This window comes from Lampetra fluviatilis, chromosome 36, assembly GCF_964198595.1.
Source record: "Lampetra fluviatilis chromosome 36, kcLamFluv1.1, whole genome shotgun sequence".
In the NCBI taxonomy this organism is placed as follows: domain Eukaryota; kingdom Metazoa; phylum Chordata; class Hyperoartia; order Petromyzontiformes; family Petromyzontidae; genus Lampetra; species Lampetra fluviatilis.
This window is the reverse complement of record NC_136310.1, coordinates 5,412,953-5,436,211: the sequence shown is the minus strand read 5'-3', so window position 1 is coordinate 5,436,211 and position 23,259 is coordinate 5,412,953. Positions and strand designations below refer to the sequence as shown.

General features: G+C 45.4%; 1 protein-coding gene across 1 annotated transcript in view; it reads right to left on the bottom strand.

Annotated features, from left to right (window-relative positions):
* The window catches only part of CFAP47 (cilia and flagella associated protein 47), a 72,319-nt gene extending 52,156 nt beyond the window's left edge, over window positions 1–20,163 (bottom strand). The window contains exons 1-18 of the mRNA XM_078873261.1: window positions 19,866–20,163; window positions 18,163–18,320; window positions 17,720–17,835; window positions 15,750–15,888; window positions 14,484–14,715; window positions 13,104–13,237; window positions 12,695–12,831; window positions 11,539–11,771; window positions 10,350–10,548; window positions 8,926–9,151; window positions 7,426–7,578; window positions 6,755–6,950; window positions 6,306–6,402; window positions 5,372–5,588; window positions 4,450–4,694; window positions 3,676–3,806; window positions 2,712–2,834; window positions 638–769 (exon numbers count right to left, since the gene is read on the bottom strand). Of these exons, the coding sequence (XP_078729387.1) occupies window positions 638–769; window positions 2,712–2,834; window positions 3,676–3,806; window positions 4,450–4,694; window positions 5,372–5,588; window positions 6,306–6,402; window positions 6,755–6,950; window positions 7,426–7,578; window positions 8,926–9,151; window positions 10,350–10,548; window positions 11,539–11,771; window positions 12,695–12,831; window positions 13,104–13,237; window positions 14,484–14,715; window positions 15,750–15,888; window positions 17,720–17,835; window positions 18,163–18,320; window positions 19,866–20,015 (3,018 nt within the window). The 5' untranslated portion in view covers window positions 20,016–20,163. The remainder of the gene's footprint in view (window positions 1–637; window positions 770–2,711; window positions 2,835–3,675; window positions 3,807–4,449; window positions 4,695–5,371; window positions 5,589–6,305; window positions 6,403–6,754; window positions 6,951–7,425; window positions 7,579–8,925; window positions 9,152–10,349; window positions 10,549–11,538; window positions 11,772–12,694; window positions 12,832–13,103; window positions 13,238–14,483; window positions 14,716–15,749; window positions 15,889–17,719; window positions 17,836–18,162; window positions 18,321–19,865) is intronic.
* Window positions 20,164–23,259: the final 3,096 nt, after the last annotated feature.

Here is a 23,259-nt window from a genome sequence, read left to right as displayed (position 1 = left end):
CCAGTACACTCACCAAACTTAATTACCAGGCTACAGTCTACATTATAGATTGCCATTACACTCACTCTGATTAAGAACCAGGCTACAATCTACATTAGTGTTTTTAGTTTTTTTTATTTGTATCTTATTTTTATTTTTTTATTCAATAAATTTTTTATTATGTGACTTTACCGAAAGAACCAAAGAATATCAATATCCATTATTTTAACTGGGAAATTATCATTATCTGTGGCCAGGTGGCACTGGGGTTAGAGTGTTAAACTTACAAATGTAACTGTTCGAATGCAATTCTTTAGTCAACACAGCACATCATCCCTTTGGAGATCAATAAACTGAGTACCCATTTAAAGGAAGTCAACAGTGGGTGTCCTATGCAGATTGGGCTCCCACACTAGAATGTGTAAAATCCAAAATTTACTCAGAGTGCTACGTTAGCACTCATCATAGCATGGAGACAATTTGGCAGCCACATTATGTCCCCACGAACAGCACTTGCCTCTCCAGCCTAGATGGTTAGTTGTACATCTTAGCCCTTTCACTGCGAAAAGGAAGACACGATGTCGTGGTGGTATGATAGAGTCACACACAAACATGCAGTCTGCTGCAACCATTTCCCAACCCCCTTTGATCGACACACCTGAACCTTGGTGTCAAATGTGACAAGAGTGCTGGGAGTGAGGCAGACAGCCAACTCCGTCTCTCCACCCACGGCCACCACCCCTTCCTCTGGCATGATGGACAGCCCAGGCAACGGGCTGGGGTCTAGAACCTGAGGGGAACGACATTGTCAAGACCTGGTTACAGACTTGCACAGAATATGTTAAATATGTAATATGAGGATGCACCCGGGGGAAACTAGCGATGGTGATAGGCTCTGCCGGCCTCAGCCCGCAGCCAATGGGACGTCGAGCCAGGGGCGTAGCCCTGGGGCTGCATAGCAACATCTAGAAGGTTCCAGGGGAGAGGCTTATGATTGGCTGCGTGGCATTACGTGAGCCAGGTGATATAAGGGGTGGAGAGAGACAGTTCGTGGTCAGTGTGAAGAGCTTCGAGGAGAGACCACATCTGTGCCTCCGGCACGCCAGCGGCCACGTGGCAGGCCGGAGGCTGTCTCCCGAACGCCGTTAGCCAGCGGTGTGAGGGAGCGAGGAAAGCGAGCGAACGCCACGCTCGAGTAACGGGAGTAACGGGAGTAACGGGAAAAAGGAACCCAGCGGTGTGAGAGAGCTGTGTAAAGGAAGAACGAATAAAGACAAGACAAGAGAATACGATATCGTCCGGAGTGGGTTTATTACAAATACGCAGAATCAGTTCGTGGGACATTGCATCACCAGAATATGTGCAGCCACTGTAATAAGATTACATAGGGCAGGTGCAAGTAATATTCTTACTCGGTATGTGATAAGCACTCATTAACAGAGCTGACCACACATGACCAAACAGGATCACAGAGCTTGGGCAAATTGTTGCCAGCGATTCTGGCTGCCTTCCCGCCCGTCTGTGGTTTACTCCGCCTCTGAGAGTGAATGAAAACTGTGCGTGTTACAAATACTAAATTTTATAAACTCTTAATTACTCATGCTTTATCCACCCAGCGGTTTTATGAACGGTCACCATTTTACATTCCAAATCAATGAAAGGGCAATTATGTTGCGTCTCGGTTTTGCGGTCTCATTTGTATGGATTCTCATTTATTCATGGTCATTTGTAAAGTTGTGTCCGCTCTATTAGCCGATATGTTTCATTTGCATAACATTGGCATATGAAAGTTATTCAGTATTTCTGGACATTTGTCAGCCCAATACATCCATAAATCCCCAACAGTCGATTTTTACACACGGAAATTGACGCATATATCGTGAGTGTAAAAATCTATATTAACCACTTAATCGATGAATTGTTACATTGCTAATTAATAAATCTAGATTTTAAGCTTTCGTGACTGCAAGGATTCATACTCTTTGGTTTTTTCGGTAAAGTCACGTAGGTAAAAAATAAAATAAAATAAATGAAAAGAAATGAAAATAACTAAATTAAATCACGACGTTTCGGAGGCAACACAAGCTTCCGTCTTCGCTGTACTACAGCGACTCTGGCTATAACGGTTCCACCTGAAGACGGAAACTTGTGTTGCCTCCGAAACGTCGTGATTTAATTTAGTTATTTTCATTTATTTCATTTTATTATTTTATTTTTTACCTACGTGACTTTCCTGAAAAAAACCAAAGAGTAATTAAAACTTGTACAATCCGTTTGTCTATCTACTGCTGGATATTGGGGGTTATTTGCAGAGGTGTGGACTCGAGTCATGTGACTTGGACTCGAGTCAGACTCGAGTCATGAATTTGATGACTTGCGACTCGACTTGGACTTGCATAACAATGACTTTGTCCCACCTATGAGATGTGGACTCGAGTCATGTGACTTGGACTCGAGTCAGACTCGAGTCATGAATTTGATGACTTGCGACTCGACTTGGACTTGCATAACAATGACTTTGTCCCACCTCTGGTTATTTGACCATACTTCACCATGCTGGTCAGTGCAGGTTTGTGAAGGCAGAAAGCAGGGACATGAGATCATATAAGTACAGTACAACAATGGAACTTCCAGTGGCTTGACAAAAGGGCTGTACTTGTACATAATCGTGTTTGAACGAGTTGTAAGCGGGTGTCCCTTTGGTGGACGAAAGATGCAACTGCACATTGTACCTGAAAGTAGGCATGCTGTTGCCCCATGTTGCGTAAAAATACGCTCCGCACAGTTGTGATGTTGAGCGGCACAGATCCAAGCACCACCCGCTGGTCCACACACTGCACGCTCACCGCGCCAATCTGCACAATACCATTGAGAGTATTATTATGTTCTTGGTTCTTTCAGTAAAGTCACGTAGAAGGGAAATAATAAAATAATACAAATAAAACAATAAAATAATTCTCACGACGTTTTGGCCACAACGCAAGCAGCCGTCCTCAGGTGAAGACCAGGTCTGTCGGAAAGACAGCGTCTGAATTCAGACGCAGGTCTGTCGGAATGACAGCGTCGTGAGAATTATTTTATTATGTTTTATTTTTATTATTTTATTATTTCCCTTCTACGTGACTTTACCGAAAGAACCAAGAAGATGAATCCCTGCAGTCACGAAAGCTTTAAATCGAAAGTATTATTATGACCAAGCATTTCCCGTCCTCTTCAAGAACAATTGCCATACCTGTATTACTTACACGTGCAGCGTTAACTGCTCCATGACAATGCATTAAAACTGCCACTGGTAAAGCTAATACTGTAGTATAAATCACAGTCATGTGGGTCTTGTTGATGACGACATATGCAGCGCTGCTTAACAGTAAAGCAGTATGAAAAGCCAAGGCTGAGCTAACACAGATTCACAATAGAATCACAAGAGAATGCCATCCTACTGCACATATCATACACGTCCTTCTCCCAAACATCCGATTAGCACGGGTGGATATGTATGGTGCGAAAGAAGGTCAACATACATACATGGCAGAAAACCTGTTAAAATCTAACTCAAGTGAATGAAGATTTTCTTACATGAGAATGACCCGTAGAAGAATCGCAGTTCCAAGAGGAATTTGACTCGTAGGAAGTGAATTCAATTCCTGCATATTCAGCACTCGGTCTTAGTAGAAGTAAGGGATAGGGACATCGTACCTGTGCCTGACACTTGAGTCGAAGGGAGTTTCCGTGCTGTATGTTTACAACGAACTCTGCCTGATCGGTGGCCCTGCACGAAGGGTGCCACACCACCTCACACTCCAGCTCGCTGTTCTCCTCCACGCAGCCTGTAACACACACGTCACAGTGTGCCAGCAAAGCACATGTCAATTCGGGACAAATGCTTCTTCGCCAAGATCTTACCGAGACTTGTGCCACATCACTCACATTTAAGGCCAAGCAACATTGTGCAAATCCACATGAGACTGATTTATAGAAAGTGTCAATACTCAGGAATGCTTCGTATTCATAACATTAAACAATCTGGTGGGACCAACATCAAACATGTTGATCTATAGAAGTGTAACCGTGCACAGCCTTGTAGTGTGACAAGTACCGCTGCGCATTTGCGAGGGATACAACTTCACCGTACCCTTTCCCGTGTGTGCATTGTGGAAGGATTCGGCATTAAGTGCAAAGATGTCATCACGGCGTCATCCAGCCTGAAAGCGTGACATCACTGTGGCGAAGCCATCTACAATGACATCATGCGGATCAGCTTTAAATATGAATCAACGGAGAACCCAACTTCTGGACCATTCCACCAATAAAATCTACCATGAACCGTTGGCGAGATACAGAGCATGACGGACGGACACTTGTGCGTGACAATTATTTTTTATCCATTGGGCTCTCACCCGGATAGGTAAGAGACAGTGAGATGAATGGTGAGCGCAAGTAGCTGAGTGTAATTGAGTGGCGTGGTCAGACCAGCAGCGGGCCGCAGGGAGAAGGGCACGCCGAGTTCGCTGGGCACAGGCTCCCAGGAGAAGGAGGCGCGCAGGTTGCGCGGGTTACACAGCCGCACCGATGACCGCACACCCAGCTCGGAGGCCAGGCCCTCGACTGCCGCCACCTTCAGCACGGCGGGACGCAGCTCCAGCTCTAAGGGCACCACCTCTGCCAGCACCACGAGGTGTGACGAGTGGTGCTCGTTCACGCTGTACCAAAACGACCTGCCGAGCGGAAATAGGCCACGTCAGAGAGAGTAATGAGCACCTACACGACTATGTAAAAGCAGTTCTAAAGAAGTTTTCAATCTAGATTTAAAAGTGCGTAGCTCCGGTGGCTTCCTAATTTCGGAAAGATGAGCGTTTCACACGGTCGCAGAAGCACATCTGAAAGCGCGTGATGCAGTGACCTTCTTTGTTTGATGGCTAGTGATGCAGTGACCATCTTTATTTGATGGCTAGTGATGCAGTGACCATCTTTATTTGATGGCTAGCCAGCGCGTTTTCAGATGCCCTTCTGCGGCCGTATGGAACGGTTTTCTTTCCGAAATTAGGAAGCAACTGGAGCAATTAACTTTTAAGGATGACTGCTGTGAGAATGACTGGCGTTCACGTTATGGTTTATGCCCCTTGGCGATGTCATGCCAAGGTTAATCACTTAGCTGAACGTGCAAATTATAACCCAACTTCGTGACTCCTAGAAAGCCTTGGCAGGAAGCTCTTTGTTTAACCCTCTCATGCATGATTAATTAAAATAAAATAAATGTTCAGTCGATGTATAGATGTAACTTGGGGGTGTTTATGATGGGGCAGATCAAGGCAGAAGGCAGTCAAACTTGCAGTTATTAGCGGCATTGCATGCATCGACACTGTGACCTCTATTGTTAACGGACAGGAGGTACCTCTGAAACCTGCCAAGTTGGCGGGGCTGGAAGAGAAGAGGCAGGGAGGCGCGGGACAAGGGAGGCACCACCTGTGACAAGGGGCTGCCCTGCTGCAGCTCGGGGCACTCGGTGGACAGGCAGACCAGCACGTGGTACTCCAGCCCATTGACCACGTGCAGCCTCCTGCTTACGGCCGAGCCGACACACACCTCTCCAAAATCCAGCGGCATTGGGCCTTGGAACACGCACATGCATGCACGCACGTAAATACATTATACCTTGGTTTTCTACTTTTCACGTATAACAGTTTTGAAATGTGCAGTAACAATGTTACTAAACAAGCCAATGATGTGATTTTTGTTTGTTGTAAATTTTAGCATTTTTTCTTTATAGGTAATTTTTATATTAAATTTGTTGGTGAATGTACTCTCATAGATACGTTCTAATGACACTCAAAAAGTAAATGAATTGATGAGCTTTAAAACAAAACATGTAATGTTAAAAGTTAGGAGTGATTTCGTAAGTTGGCACTTTGCATTAGGTGGTGTGGCCAGCACCATGTCCGTTCACCGCTTGCCTGGCTTCCATAGTTTTGTAGAGGGCTGGAGTCATGCCAGGCCAATGCTGTATTTGGACCCACCTGTTTCTATGGCATTAGGTCAGTACAATCCCATAGTGTATTGCAGGCTGGCCCAACTCTTCAGGGCAAGAGAGCCAATTTACTTCACGATGAGCTTATTACTAGGATCATAGCGACAAGCCATTCCACAGTTCCGCACAATGTATAAAATACAGAGGCAAATTCTTAGTCTGCTTGCACTGTTTGAGCAAGATTTGTAAGCAAGCTCTTTCCTCACTCAATGCACATACTTGGCAGAAGCAGATATCCTTCGAGGGGCATTATTGCTTGCACCCGTCGCTTCTGTATTGTACGAGCGAAGAAAGCTCTCACCTATGATCACTTTAAGGAGTTGCTGGGGAGACAAAATCATGCTGCAGTCATCCTTCTCTTGCAGTGTAGCTGGCACAGCGTTTAGACCCTCCACATGCTGCCAGACACACATCACATTGTCACGTGTCAACTTTTTCTACAATTTTAGCCCGTTTGCACCATCGCACACATCATCCATTCTATGCAGTTATCATGAGCAAAACAATCTTTAATCGATTCAACAAATCATCATCACATGCTTAACCCATTCCGATGCCGGGTTCAATAGTACCGATGACGTACGTGCACATAATCAGTACGTGTACGTCATCGGATTTTCTTCTGATTTTGTTCACGTACGTCATCGGATTTTCTTCTGATGATTTTGTCCACGCACGTCATCGGAACGGAACCCACCCCTACAACTTTGAAACGTCTCGGAACGGGGAAAACGGTTAATAATGACTCACGGGACGAATAGACGCCTTCACTTCGGTGGCTGTCAGGTCTCGTGTGGTAAGCACCCGGCTGTGCCTCTGGCCTGGCCTCGTGACTCTCCTTCCATGTACGATTGCGTCTCTTGCTGGCGGTTTGGGGCTGGGAGGAGACAGGCCGGAAGCCGGCTCCATGCCCAAGTCTGCAGAGTTCTCATTCCCATTGTTTTCTCTGTGCACACACACACACGTGGAGGTGGTAGACCGCTGTCATGAAGTGAAAACGAAATGACAACAATGGGCAGCTGCTACGAATAAATAAAATGCAGCCCCCCCCCCCCGCAATTGCTTGCTCACGGCACTGCTGGAAGAATTTCATACTATTCAGTACAATACATTCAATGGATTTAAATCCATTAAATAACGGACAATACATTGCAGGTTTGATTTATAAAACCTGACATTTACACATTGGGCATTTATATATTGTAGCTGCCTACTCTGTATTTAAAGTAAAAAAAATGCACATGCTGCATTTTGACTTAAAAAAAAATCAAAGTGTGTTTTAAGTTTTGAACAGGGTAAATTTGCTCAAATGAACCCAAATTATTTTTGGAGTCGGTATTTGTGGTGGAGGGGCTGGGACTAAAACAATGGTCGTTAACGTCGACAGGGTAAGACCCATATAAGAGCTCTGCGGAGTGCACCTGGCTTGCAGCTTAGAGAGGCGCTGGTTTCTCAGCTGCTGGATGAAGTGGCTGTAGCGTTCCTTGTGCTCCTGCCTTTGCAGCTCCTCTTCATCAGTGTACGCAAAATCCGGGTCGATGTACGTGTGCCGGCCCTCGCCTGTGAATATCGTTCTAGGAAGACAAAGGATCGCACTTGCGTCAGACGCGGGCAAACGACAAGACGGCAGTAAAACGCAAGCAGGAAAAGTAATTTACAAATATTTTTCAATCCACTGTTACGTTGCGTGCATTTGCATCAGGCGAGTGGGTTTTTTTTTCTTATTTTGTAATATGGGATTTGTAACAAGTGTAGTGCTGATTGTCATTCTGAGATACTGGTTGATATTTTGACTTTATTAATATTTAGATTAAAAGTGTAGTTCTATCAGCGCATGTATTATATTTCTAAATTCTGAGGCTGTATTTAGCTGGCGAGATCTATGAACTTGAGATGTGAGGAGGTATTATAATTGATAAAATATCATACCCCGAGATAAGACTGCAAGAATGCTAAACGATATTATTTAATTATGAAGCCCTACCTAAACGACATCAGTGCCATTTATTGAAGGGCTTGGCCAAAGATTGAATCATATATCACTCACCACTGATGTCAGCCGTGGTCGAGCTGCCGGGTTCATAATGCAGTGTTGATACTCACCGCGCGTAACCACTCCGCAACGCATATGGTGAGTTAACAGTTATTGCGTTTCCAATGCGCCATCACATGGCCATTGACTATTCCACGAAACACCATTGGAACCTAATTTGCCAGTAAAAAATATGATAATTGGTTTTTTACCCTTATATCTGGCAACAAAACTGACACCTTTTTTACAAGGAGTCATGTTTGCATAGACCACAATACCTGCAGCCATAATGCAAACAAAAAACAGATGACGCCATCATCTGGTCCAACCCATGTGAGACTAGGCTCTAAGGAAAGCTGTCTCGGGTGTGGACCAATCAACTTCAAGGACAGTGCATATATTATCAGAGTTATGTTTTTTTTTTGCATTATGGCTGCAGGTATTGTGGTCTATGCAAACATGACTCCTTGTAAAAAAGGTGTCAGTTTTGTTGCCAGATAGAAGGGTAAAAAAACAATTATCATATTCCACGAAAGTTCGCGGCACCACCGTGCATGGTGTAAACACTCCTAACGCACAGCGTAGGCTTTGCGTGGTCTAAGCCGCGCGAAGGGGTGTCACGGTGGCGAGATGTTAATTACCTCGCCAGGTATGCAGGAGATCGTGGTTTCGATCCCGACACTGACGCTTGTATATTTGGAATTTGAGTATTCTCCCTCCACATTTAGATACACGTGTTTAAGAGTTTTTGGCTGCAATAAACGTCTACATGATAAGCTACTTCGTTGAGCAATCATTTGCGGCCAGGTCGCTTCTGAAAAAGAGCTGTATAGCTCAGTGGGCCTTACTTGGAGTACAAAAAAAAATGTTGTTGATAGTTTATAAGCACCGGTAGGGCTGCTTCCTGTCACTGGGCCGCACGCTGGCCGCGCGGTCGTTGGGAAAGGAGAGGAGGGCCGCCCCGTCGTCGGCGCTGTGGCTGCGCCTGTGCTGGTGGATGTGTGTCTTGGCCGAGCTGAGCAGCGCGGTTTGTGCCGAAGCCGTGTAACTGGAAGCCTCAGCCGCTCTGACTTCCACCAGCGTGCCCGTCGCGTTGGAGATGAGCGGAGTGAGGCCTGCGACAAAGGTGGCGGAGTGTTTGTCAGTGTTGCGTACGTACGTGCACGCTCCTTCAGTCAATCCTCTCCACACCCACCATGCTGCGGTATGTTGGTTGTGTTTAACCAGAGGAATATAACCTGAAGAAAATCCATTGTTATTAAAAAAATATTTCGAGGATATACCACTCATTGTGGTTGGGGATATATAATCATAATTTAATTTTATCAAGGCCGTAATTTTCATATTCAATTATGCTCAAAATGTCCCCCCCAATATATTGCTATAAAATAGATTTCTGTTTATATGATTGTGGTTATGGTTGTACTTTATTAATCCCTAATCTCTGCCATTACATACAATGAAACAAGAAAAGGTAAAAAAGAAAAAACTGCAATGTAATACAATATACTATTAGACATTATTGTAAAAAATAAAATAAAAATCCATCCCATGTGTTTGTGAATTTTTTAAAATATTTTAGGCAGGAAATTCGTTTTCAAATTTAGATTTTTTTTTTCTGGGGAGGGGGACCCCCAGACCCCCTTGAAGATTTGGTCCCCACCAATGTTGACTCCATGGCTACGGCCTTGAATTTTATATCTAGTTTTCAAACTGGACATGAGGTTTGTAACACCCATTTTACAGCACATGGTGTGATTTGTTAATTCCCCAGATACAAAACTGGATGACCATGCAATTACAACATAAAACTTCAGCAACTATGCCAATGGTACCAATGGCGAGCTACTCTGCGTCCTGTATATTGAGTACCATATTCTTGGTTTTTTTCGGTAAAGTCACGTAGGTAAAAAAAAAATTAAAATTAATAAAAGTTAAATAAAATACAAATAAAATACAAATCACGACGTTTCGGAGGCAACACAAGCTTCCGTCTTCAGGTTGAACCATCACAGCACGATAGCTGTATCAAGTAAATGAGAAATTCCAAGAGATACTACCCCGTATATATACTGGTTGAGGGGGGGAGGAGCCAGGACAGGCCCCCTTTTTATTATTATGGTAAGGTTGGTGCGGCTGAAACTACGGCTAGTCTACATAACATTTTTTACATAACAATTTTTTTTACCTACGTGACTTTTACCGAAAAAAACCCAAGAATATGAATCCTTGCAGTCACGAAAGCTTCAAATCTAGAAATATTGAGTACCGTCGCATTGTCAAGATGTTTATTCGACTGTCAGCGAGCCTGACCTGGGTTAAAGGCGGGGTTGGGACGGCGAGTGACTGGGATGCCCTGGCCACTCATTTGCATCGGAATACGGTGGAATGGTTTCAACGACAGCCCCACGGGGCCACCGCCACTTCGGGGCACCACGGGACCCAACAGCTCGAGCGTGGGCCGCATTTGCAGCTCCCCGACTTGCTTGGGTCGGAATGACAGCACCACGTCCTGCCCACACACACAGCGCAAAGCGGCAGCGTTTCAGCTCACAACAAACACACAGGAAGGGGAAGAAATATAGAACGGCGGCACGACCGAGGTCGCTGGTTCAATTCGAACTCCCGGTGTGACATTAAAAAAATTGGTGCAAGTTTCTTGAATCCCCTTGCGTCTGTCCACCCAGCAGAACAAGTGGGTACACCACAGTTAGTCGAGTGGTAGGTCGCATGAGGTGGGGTAAAGTATGGCGGTTACTCCCACTTATTTAAAAAATGTTTGGGCAGCTTGGATGAGTAGGCCAATATACCCTTCATAAGAGGAGTTCTCTAGAGGTCCCTCGAGTGAAGGCTCTTCTACTCGTAGTGGCATGAGCAAGCAATTGCAGGACTGCACCTTTAACACCTTTTAAATAGAGTCCTAGAGCATGCTTATGATGGGTCTGTCTTGGCTGAGGATTGCACCTGCATCTTTACCATATATACTTCATACTAGCTGTACTACCCGGCTTCGCCCGGGACTTGGATTCACCACGCCCGGCCGCCTTTGTCTCCCCAGTGGCGATGTTCACACACCACACCAATTACTCATTTGAGTCGACCTAGGGGAGGCCCAGGAGCGGTTCAAATAATTGTCACTGGTGGTGGCCGTGAGCAGGAATCGAACTCGGGTCGCCGGGTTCGTAGCGCAACGCGCTAACCACGACACTACAATGCGTTACGCTTCCACATACGCGGGTCACATGACAGATTTGACGTCACAGCTCACTTGCGTACTTTCCAGACTGGTGTATAGTCTGGAAAGTACCCACATGGCACATTTCCAGTTTGTTGCATGTCGGAAAGTACGCTAAACATTTTGAACAGACACACATATTCACAACTTTGCCTTTATATATATGGAGATGACAGTGATGCTTGAGGTGCAGAATTGACCTCCACATTTTATGTAAAATCGTGCCATGTGCCCTGGCCCATTGCTTGCCAAATTCCCATTGGATACCTGTGTCTGGCCAGGCGGTATCTTGCCCTCGGCTGGAATGGCCTGGACGTGGGCCACTCGAGGGATGCGGTAGTACAGCGGCAGCACGGTCGACTCGTTGCGTAGGGTGCAGAGCATCTCGACGCGTGCGCCCGGTGCACACGCACCGACATCGAACACCAGCGGAGACGGAACCGTGCTCAGCAGCAGAGGCTGAGCCGTGGCTGTCACGGCAAGCTCCACTCCCACCAAGCCTGGGCAGCAGCAGGAGGAGGAGGGTTCACGCAGCCAGAAGCTTCCCTTTCACGAATGAAGTTACCGATGTGCTTCTGTGGCAGTCTGGAGCGCTTTTACTTCCGATATTAGGAAGCCACTGGAGCTATGCACTTTTAAATCTAAATTGAAAACTAATTTCTTTAGAACTGCTTTTTGTGTTTAGTTTGTTGTCCTTCCCCCGCGCCTCCGATTAGCCCTAAAGAGTAAAATTATAGTTGTTTATTTTATATTTATAATTTTCATTCATTTATAACTATCTACGTGACTTTACCGAAAGAGCCATAGAATAGTAAAATTATATGTTTGGGGGAAAGACCCTTTATTACAGAGATTCATCTCTCAATTGATGTGTTGAGGTTTTGTTATAAGTGCTTGTACACCACTCCCAATATAAATATCACGACAAAAATGTGTTAAATAATACTGAAAGATTATGAATGATCTCAACCATACTCTCCTCGATAATTATGCAACAACAGAATGTTACTTAGCTCTGGAGAATGATGCTATGCCCATATGAGAAGAGTTGGCTAGCAAAGATTAAAGCGTGTATTTTAATGTAGGCTCTCACACCAAATAAAACGACCTTTTCTTGCGCGATGAGTTAACTGGTCTCAAATCTGGTAACGAATGACTCCACCGAAAAATGTGTCTAAATCGGTAATAGGCAAACCTTTCTAATATCTGCACAGCTGAAGACAGCACAATTTGGTGTTTGCACAAAACATATTCCTAAGGAATATCGGGTGAAGGATTGTGATCGCACGTACAGGTTGTTTCACAACAGAAAATCTCCCAACAGTGTCAACAGTATTAACACATCCATAACACCACCCCTTTGCCGTATTGACTGTGAGAATAATTGACGATCATATGGAACCGACGAAGTATCGACCATCACCTGTACCATGTGGCTGCCGGGGTAGCCCTGGAGGAATGACAGAGCTGTTTTGGCTGCCGACGATCTCAAAGTGGATAAAGAGAGCGTAGTTATGTCCTGGAGGCGGTCGATCCATGTGGTTCCAGCCAGTGCGATCTCTGCAGTGATACGCAACAGAATACTCCGTGAGTTCACTCTTATTTTTTTTATATTCTTAGGTTTTTTTCGGTAAAGTCACGTAGGTAAAAAAAATTAAAATTAATAAAAGTAAAAATAAAAATTTTGCCTACGTGACTTTACCGAAAAAAACCTAAGAATATGAATCCTTGCAGTCACGAAATCTTCAAATCTAGAGTTCACTCTCATTGCTTGCAATGTACGTTCCTCACAATGTGATGAGTGTGGCAACTGAACGGTGGCTTTGACCCACCGTGTGTGGCGTGGACTGAAGGTGAGCGTGAGAGGTATGTCCTCGTGCGGACGCAGAGTTCCCTGACTTGGGAAGCAGTGTAGCACTCCCTGCAGCTCATGCCTGGGAGCTGAAGCATCTACCACATTCACACTCTGCCTCGCAGTGCACACGTACAATAATACAACACAGTAGCCACAAATAACATTTCACTCACGTTGTTTCCTCTTTCCTCCAATTTGATTTCAATTGTGCTACCAGCGTGTATGTTGAAATTCTTTTACACCGTATGCAGCCAACTGTGCTAATCGGAGGTGCGGGAAATATATCATATCATGAGATGAAGTAGAGTATGCATGATGAACTCTTGCAGGAAAATGTGTCAACCCATTGTTAGATTAGGGCCTGTGGAAGTTGATAGTACGGCACTATTTCTGACACCCCTTCAAAGTGACCTCTGACCTACTTTTGTGCCACTGCAGTTCCCAAGCCAGAGGTCACAATCGGGCACCCGATACCCGTACCCTACCCGATACCTGGCTACCCGTACGGGTACCCGTTTGCGACCCTGGTGCGGCCGGGTACGGGTAAGGAATCAAAACCCGTTTGCGACCTCTGTCCCAAGCACTGCTCCAGAGAAATTTTCATCAAATGGCATTCAAATCGAAATTTCAATTTTGCCTCATTCAGTGAAAGCAAAAATTTAATGAGATAGGGATTTTGTATTAATTGTAACAAGCCCGAGACCCATCTGTCCACTATACTTAAGCACTCAGTTTATTACTCGTGCCAAACAGCCTAAATCAACAAGAGCTACATGTCTCATTACAAAATGATTCAGATGTGAAATCACAGGTTTTTTTCCAAACGTCCAGAACAATACACTCATTTCATGTGTGCAAATGAGTGATTTACTCCAGATAATTCCTCAAATTTGGAGAGAAAAAACGAATTGCAATTACCATATTTCCACAATGGCTTTTAGTTGTCTACTTTTTCTAGACCAGTAAAAACAATAACTTGACCATTACCATCTATCCAAATATTTAGTTCCTCTATGAAATTATATCCCTGCTCTCCCTAACTCTCCCACTTGACCTTAATAAAAAAAACTCAGAATTTCCAACATTATAATAATGCAGATTGTCTTGTTTGGAGATGCAGTCATATTTAGGCATTTTAAACACGAACATTTGTATTGCGTTGTGTTAAACACAAGTACCCCTTTTATGTTAGATATCCACCTGAACTTACAATCAATAAATAAAGCCAGGCTGGATAATTATGCTGACCAAAAGATGAACCCCAAACGCCAAACCACCAAGCCACCACAACACATTTACGTCCAAAGTGTTCCATCACAAATTTCATTTACGTGGCGTAAGGAAACCCCGATCCCACCTTTTCTTCTCCGGCCGTGTCCTCCTGCAGAACTGCCACCCAGCTGAGGGCCTCGGGCCCAGGGTTGCGAAGGAGAGCCTGGCCCTGTCTGCTTGTGTTGTAATAGGCCGCCCCCAGGTTCAAGCATTGCAGCTCCTCGTCCCCAGAGGGAGACAGAACCTCCAAGCGCGGCTGCACAACCTCTGCCCTCAGCTGCACCTCTTGTGCCTCCTCACGGCCATCCAGCCGTACCCTGAAATCCACAGCGCATTACGAGGGCACATGAAACAACCTCAATTCTATGGCCTAGAGTTAAAGGCAAATATAGACACTGTGTGCTTCATCTATCAGTCCAGAACGAGGAGGCTTAGGCAATGGAATATGTGCACATGATGGTAGTTGTGTTTACATTTTAGATCAGAATCTTGATCAGAATATTTATTTATCCTGGAGAAATCTGATGAGCTATCAAGCTATTTTTCACTGATGTCCAGTAGGGGTGGGTCAGGAAGTTACAACAAGAGATAATAAAGCATTGTGTGATCTCCCAGTTAAAATAATTGCCCATCTATTTTAAAATAAAACAAATTTTTTTAAATATATGTTTCGTCCATCTGCCAGTCTGGCCACGGTCCAACATCAGTGGCGAGTGATACTGGTAGGAACCTCCTGGTTACACCAGCCCACAGGGGATTATTGTGTCCGTCCGTGCGTCGTGAAGGGAGGGGCTGGGTGGGGAGGGTGGGGCTGTGTGGGGAGGGTGGGGAGGGCCTGGGTGGGGAGGGTGGGGCTGGGTGGGGAGGGGCTGGTCACCCCGTGGTGCCCTTATAAAACTCAACGTTTAACCTACTCACGCCGGCTTGTGCCCGCCCTCACAGTCGGCCATATTTGCGGAATACACCACGCCGCCGTTGACCCTGGCCATTGACCGAGAAACCCAACGTTCCTACCAGCTCCCTCCGCAAGAATGTGTTAAATGAACAAGTCGAGTGCTGCGTCGTCACTGGCTGAAACGCACACGTCTTATGATGACACCACAAACATTTGCCAAAGTGGCCTGAAGAATTCTATATTTGAAGCTTTCGTGACTGCAATGATTCATATTCTTAGGTTTTTGTCGGTAAAGTCACGTAGGTAAAAACATTAAAAAGTAAAATAAAATAAAAATAAAAAATAAAAACCTAAGAATATGGCCTGAAGAACCAATTTCAGAGTCTCCTGCCACAATATTTCAGCCCACTGGATCTGCATGGGAATGTGGCCCCGTGTCCCTATGGTCTTACTCACAGTGCGGTTTGAAGGACATGCCCTGGGCTGCTTGCACAGAACTCCACCTGTACGGGCTGCATGGTTTTTGGGGGTACCATGCCACTGCTTGGCCGGAAACTAAACATAACTTCCCCTTCACAGCTGAAATGGAATTCGCCTGTAGCAAAACACACCAGAAATCAACAGCTAAAAAAGCCGCTCTGTACTATTGGGTTATATTAACAGAGTGCATACTGATGTGCTGTGCATATTGATCTGAAAGCACATCGGACAAGTTGTCCAGTAAGGGTGTAATAATGACTGCGCCCCTCACTGACAAATTCAATTAATTATAGTGATTGAAGAATGTATTATTTTGTTGTATTGTGGTGAATGTAGTGGCCTCTATTGTCTGGGGGATTCATGTGAAGCCACACAATCTTTAGTGGATCGATGCACGCATCTTAAGCTCAACGATCATTATTCATTGATGAATATATGCGTAAAATGTATCCCACGTAAGTTCCGGGTGCATAAGAAGGTAAAGAAGTTGGAGCGAAAAGTACGTTGGTGTTAAAGTCATTAATCAAAATTCTTTAGCCACCAGTGAAAAGATTTATTGATCAGAATTTGATCAATACCTTGGCATGGATCTTTGTAAATGTGGCAATTTTTGTCAATTGGTAGAGGGTTAATGACACGAATGGTGGCATAAATTACGACATGGTCTAACTTAAAAAACAAACATAGATCATAGTAGTGGCAATGAAAACCAAAGCTTTAAGTTAAAATATGCATTGCGTTTTTACTATCTAGTGACTTCTTAAGTTTCTGTAAGTTTTTGGTTACAGTCTGCATGATTTTCCGTAAACGTCTAGGCAAGCTGTTTTTGGTAAAATAAAATATCAAAGACAATGTGACATGATTTACAAAAAAAAACATCTCAGCTAAAAGTCTAAACTTGAACATTATCCACCATTAAAATGTTAATAGAATAAACAAATAGATCTATGCAGAACACAAGTATTAGTCTCAAAGTTCTTTCCCTTGGTTAAATAAGTGAAATCAAGTATTTGTGATGATCTTTGTAGACACATAATACATACATGATACATCAATGTATTGATTAACATCTCATCCTCACGTTCGTACCCAGAGATTATTAGCACACCCTGCTCCTTTGGTTACTCAGCCAACGCAATGACTGGTGGATCATCAAATTAATCATTACATTTGCAAATTATATGCTCATGTTACATTTAGGTAAACTTAATACGCAAAATGAGCATCAGCACTGATGGTATTGTGAACTACAATACTTTGATTCTAGATTTGAAGCTTTCGTGACTGCAAGGATTCATATTCTTAGGTTTTTTCGGTAAAGTCACGTAGGTAAAAAATAAAAATTAATAAAAGTAAAATAAAAATAAAATAAAAATCACGACGTTTCGGAGGCAACACAAGCTTCCGTCTTCAGGTAGAACTGTCACAGCACGATAGCTGTACAGAACACACCCAAAGTCCGCTGTACAGCTATCGTGCTGTGACTGTTCCACCTGAAGACGGAAGCTTGTGTTGCCTCCGAAACGTCGTGATTTTTATTTTATTTTAATTTTACTTTCATTAATTAAAATGTTTTACCTACGTGACTTTACCGAAAAAAACCTAAGAATACAATACTTTGCTTTAACTCAAATATCTTGTTGATCTCGCCAAGGAGCATAAACCATCACGCAAACTCCAGCCATCCTCGAAGCGGCTTTTGGAAAACCATCGAACAAAGACGGGCACTGCATTGTGCGCTCTCTGATGCGCTTCTACAGCTGTCTGGAACACTTCTCTCCAATATTAGGAAGTCACTAGAGTTATGCACTTTCAAATCTAGATTGAAAACTAATTTATTGAGAACTGCTTTTTGTGTTTAATTTGTTGTCCTTCCCCACACCTCTGATCAGCACGGTTGGCTGCTTATGATGGTAAAGAAGTTCAACAAACAAGCAATGGCCTACCTGGAGCAGAACCATGGTTGACCACTGTGATGTTCTGCTGGAGCATGGCACCATTGGCCAGAACACACCCAAAGTCCACTTCTTTCTGTACATCTAAGCTACAAGCTGGAGAAAACCTGCCATTGCGAGACGGAGAATCACAAACATGACGTAACAATTAGATATTTGATAATTCACCCCCATCGTGATTTGTTGAATTGTCACGATTCTGGATCATGATTCAATTAATTTCACATATTCTTTCTTGTATTGTTTTTCACTTTGTGGCCTCATAATTTTATGTACACAAAATGACCATATAATTTGCATCATCTGATAGATACATTATGAGTGTAAGAATAGATTTTAACAGATGAATAGATGTTCTTCCGACAAATTTATTTTTACTAACAACTTGGACAACATTGTGGTCGTGTGTTATTTCCATGAATGTCAGAACTTGCCCAATGAGTGGGACCTCAATTGAGTCTCCATCAACCAGCAGCAGTAGACGATCACGTACAGATCCCTTGTGCTCCATGTAGAACTCTACGGTGGCAGCAATGGACAGACCAGGAGCCAAATGTTGTTCTTGCAGAGGAACTCCGTGCAGCTTAAATGCCTATAGCAGATGTATGGGCGACACAGACACAGGGAAAACAAGAGTTATAGTAGACAGCTGCTGTGATGCCACGGCCTCAAAGCCATTCTGCAAGCGCCACGACCCCCCCCCCCATTCCCCACACTCAGTACAAAGACGAAGATCCCCCGTATAGCTTCAACAGACTGTAGGGGCAAATGCTGTTTGCGAGCACCTATGAAGGCCGGCACGGCACACGAGGGGGTGAGTGGCCAACACCACGCCCGGCCTGGCGTGGGATTGCTTGGCACAACGGGTTTTCATCCGAAGGGTCCCTATGAGGAAAGTCCCACGGTTTCCCGGTGCCAGAGGATTGGCCGACCCTTGCAGGACAAGTTACATCGCGATGCCCCTGAGTTGGCTTCATAGTCAGGGACGTACGGTCAGGGGAGGCAGCGACTAATATCATGCATAATTCGTGTTTTTTTGGGTTAGATTGCGTAAATATATAAATGTGTCGTTAAACCCGCCACCACCCGATACGGCTAATTAGTAAGGTTTGTCACGTAAACAGAACATGCCAATTCGTTACTAGTACAGCACACCGGTGGTTTGGAGAGCCAAGCCACAACATTTACAATCTTGTGAATCCAAATTGAGTAGTTCTTCACGAATATATATTTTTTATTTGGCAAATTAGGACCACGAAGACGACACACTATGGCCTGCTCTTGTGCATAACAGCACGGCTTATTTAACGTAATTTTACGACTAATGATACATACGCAGTATTAACCAGGGCGGCTGCTGGAAATTCGAACCGTGAACCTCTGCAACGAGTGGCGAACGCGCGACCACGAGGCCACCCCCCGAATATCTTTGCCGGCGCCATGCAATGCACAGGGCATGCAGTGGTGCACAGCAGGGTCATGTGTGTGCGGCGCGTGCATTGTGCATCCTGTAGCGGTGTTGCAGTGAAAGCACACGCGTGTGTGTGTAGCGTGACAGCACGTGTGTGTGTGCGTGTGGCACGTCGGCACGTGTGTGTGTGACAGCACGTGTGTGTGTGTGTGGCACGTGTGTGTGTGTGTGTGGCACGTGTGTGTGTGTGACACCACGTGTGTGTGTGGCACGTGTGTGTGTGACAGCACGTGTGTGTGTGACAGCACGTGTGTGTGTGCGTGTGACAGCCACGTGTGTGTGTGTGACAGCCACGTGTGTGTGTGTGTGTGGCACGTGTGTGTGTGACAGCACGTGTGTGGTGTGTGTGTGTGTGTGGCACGTGTGTGTGTGTGACAGCCACGTGTGTGTGTGTGTGACAGCCACGTGTGTGCGTGTCACCACGTGTGTGTGTGACAGCACGTGTGTGTGTGACAGCACATGTGTGTGTGTGACAGCACATGTGTGTGTGACAGCCACGTGTGTGTGTGTGTGACAGCCACGTGTGTGTGTGTATGGCAGCACGTGTGTGTGTGTGACAGCACATGTGTGTGTGTGACACCACGTGTGTGTGTGTGTGTGACAGCCACGTGTGTGTGTGTGTGACAGCACATGTGTGTGTGTGACAGCCGCGTGTGTCTCTCTCACGCCGGAGCGAGGGGCGCACACGCGGACCCGACGGCTCCTGTCCCCCGCGTTCCTCGCTGTCACCACGGCAGAGAGTCGGCGGCCGGGGATGGCGTCCGCGAACTCCACCACACGAGGTGACACCACCAGCAGCAGCGCCGACTCAGCCATGGCCAGAGCCCATAGGCCGCCTCCTTCCTTCAGATTCACGGGGTTCCCTTTTATCTCTCACTTTCGGTCGATGTCCAGGTCAGCCCCAAGTTCAGAGGACCTTAGGTCCCAGATCTTCTGCGTCCTACCCTCGTTAAGTGTCGGCCGATTGCCACCTTGGTCTCGTCTCACTGATTGTTCGCTGAACAGGTGACCGATGCCCACAGGGTTCTACAGATACAGGCTCTCCCTGGAACCTATTCCCCTTGTTTTATGAAATGCCTCCTCTTCAGCAGAAGAGGTATTTTACGAGTTTCATTTACCCCAATGTCAGATCTTTCGTCTCCAAGCTCCGCTGCCTCTTTGGTTTTCCCACCAAGTCCCTCGCCTACCCAGCACCCGCGTCTCCCTGTCACTCGGTTCCAGTTCCAAATAGAAGTCCCTGCACTCTCTCAGTCTCCTTGACCCTCTGTCTTCCGATGTATCCTCATCTCCTCATTTGATTATTCTCAGTCTCCTTGTAACTCTGCGTCTCTAACCCCCTGACTCTCGCCTCTTCACTCTCCACGTCTCTGTGTCTCTGTGTCTCCTGGTAACTCTGCCTCCTCGTCTCCCCGACTCTCTGTCTGCTCGTCCCCGTGTCTGTCTGCTTGTCCCTGTGTCTCCTGGTCTCTGTTTCCCCACCCCCCTATCTATGTCCCTGTGTCTCTGTCCCTGTGTCTCCACCCCTCTGCCTCCACCCCCCTGTCTCTGTCCCTCTGCCTCCACCCCTCTGTGTCTCCTTGTCCCTGTGTCTCCACACCCCTGTCTCTGTCCTTGTGTCTCTGTCCCTGTGTCTCCTGGTCTCTGCCTCCACCCCTCTGTGTCTCCTTGTCCCTGTGTCTCCACACCCCTGTCTCTGTCCTTGTGTCTCTGTCCCTGTGTCTCCTGGTCTGTCTCCACTCCTCTGTGTCTCCTTGTCCCTGTGTCTCCACCCCCCTGTCTCTAGTTGTCTCTGTGTCTCCACCCCCCTGTCTCTGTCTCCTGGTCTCTGTGTCTCCTTGTCCCTGTGTCTCCACCCCCCTGTCTCTGTCTCCTGGTCTCTGTGTCTCCTGGTCCCTGTCTCCTTGTCCCTGTGTCTCGTTTTCTCTGGATCTCCACCCCCCTGTCTCTGTCTCCTGGTCTCTGTGTCTACCTGGTCTCTGTGTCTCTGTCCCTGTGTCTCTGACCCTGTGTCTCTATGCGTCTCTACTGCTGCTGTCGCTGAGTGCGCGTCCCGTCGCTAGGCAACCGAGAGTAAACAACAGCTGATCCGCGCGCGGCGCTCGGCTCCGCGTTGGCCGCCGCGCGATTCGCCGCCACGTGCTCGCTGCTCGCCGGCTTCAGTCTCAATAGCTACTCGTCACTGGAGGAACCAGATGCGCTGTAAAGCTCTTTTCCACAGATGTGTCCAGTAAGGGGGGCAGGTCAGAACGTGACAACAACATATAATCACAAACAACAAAACAACACGAAAGAACCAAGAAGAAGATGAACACGAAAGGAGTGCAAATTATAGGCAAGGTTTTTCAAGTTTCAAGTTTCATTTATTAGGTGTAGCCCTGTGAGCCATTCGGCTCTTGAATCGGGTGCAACCGCAACAAACAAAAAACAAAAATATGAACACGAAAACATCTTAAAGTGAATATGTGACTAAGTGCAAACAGAAAATCCAAGAAAAGACGGCAAAATATTGCAGAAAAAAACACCGTACACCAACGCTGTGTGCAAAAATCCCAGTGGGATGCAAGTCAAACAACAAGGTAATCAAATCACTTAAAATACATACTATACAAATACAACTACATTTTGTTTTAAATCTTACGAAGGCCCACTGAGCCATTAGATTATTTTTCAGAAGCGACATGACAAACAAATTATAGCTCAACGACAGTTAATTACCGGTAACCACATAAAAACCGGTTAACGGTTCTCCGTACACATAGATAAGTATCCGTTAATAAACGTAGCGGTTTTACATTTTTTTAAAGTGTTAACTGAGAAGGGAGCTGTCGTGGCATAATATTTACCACGCTGGACTTGTTCTAATCCAGAGGGCACCGGGTTCAACTCCACCTCCCGGTTCGGCAGTTGTAACAATTAATGTTTAATTTCCTAAAAGTCGGTGCATTTATGGATAATATTCAACTGGACGCGATTACTGCTTCCCATCCCCATATAGTTTAACAGCACTCACATCCCATAGCTGTCAACCCCTCATCAGTGCCTCCCTTATTAAGCCAACTCAGACCCTATTGATCACCCCGTGGCCTTATAATTCTCAAAATTCATCCTGCAAGTCCCATCACAAGGGAGAAACACAACTATTATTTTTTGCCCGTATTGAAACGGCTGTATGCCGTATGGACCTGAAAACTCAATTTCCCTGTACAAGAATACGGGTAAACCGTATGGGTTGACAGGTATGCATCCCATAATTTACGTGCACAGCTTACAAAGATTGAGTGATGAATGGCACGATAGTCACGGGCTTGGCTGATGTTTTATCAGTGAATAACTAGGCACGAGGGTTATCGTGGGAGACTCGCCCAGACCACTTCTGTCCTCTAAGTGGCCATGAGGTCAAATCAAGAAAATGTTTAGTTGGTCGTTAACTCTGCCGTGGAACCGAAACATCCAACAGGCTGACTTTTCAACCCTTCTGCTCTGAATGTATTGCAATGCGGCTCAGGCCTCAAATCCTGGCCAGAGGAAGTTCAAGTTCATTTATTAGGTATAGCCCTGTGAGCCATTCGGCTCTTGAATCGGGTGCAACCGCAACAAACAAAAAACAAAAACATGAACAAAAAACATCTTAAAGTGAATATGTGACTAAGTGCAAACAGAAAATCCAAGAAAAGACCGCAAAATATTGCAGAAAAAAACACTGTACACCAACGCTGTGTGCAAAAATCCCAGTGGGATGCAAGTCAAACAACAACAACAACAACCATAAGACAACTTAGGAAGAAGACTCAGCCCATCCAACTTAACAAGGTTGATACAAAATTTGTTTCAATTATTGGGAAGTGATTGACATTGGCCTAAGCCATAACAAAGGATGCACATCAGTAGCTCAGGACTGCCAACTTAGGGTTTGCCACCCATACAAATTTAATATGGACAGGGCACATTTTAGATATATCAACTCAGCACTACTAAGCAAACATCCAAAATTAGGTCAACTTTGGCATATACTGCATTTGGAATCGTTGGACCAGCATTGGCCCATTTCATGTTTACTGGG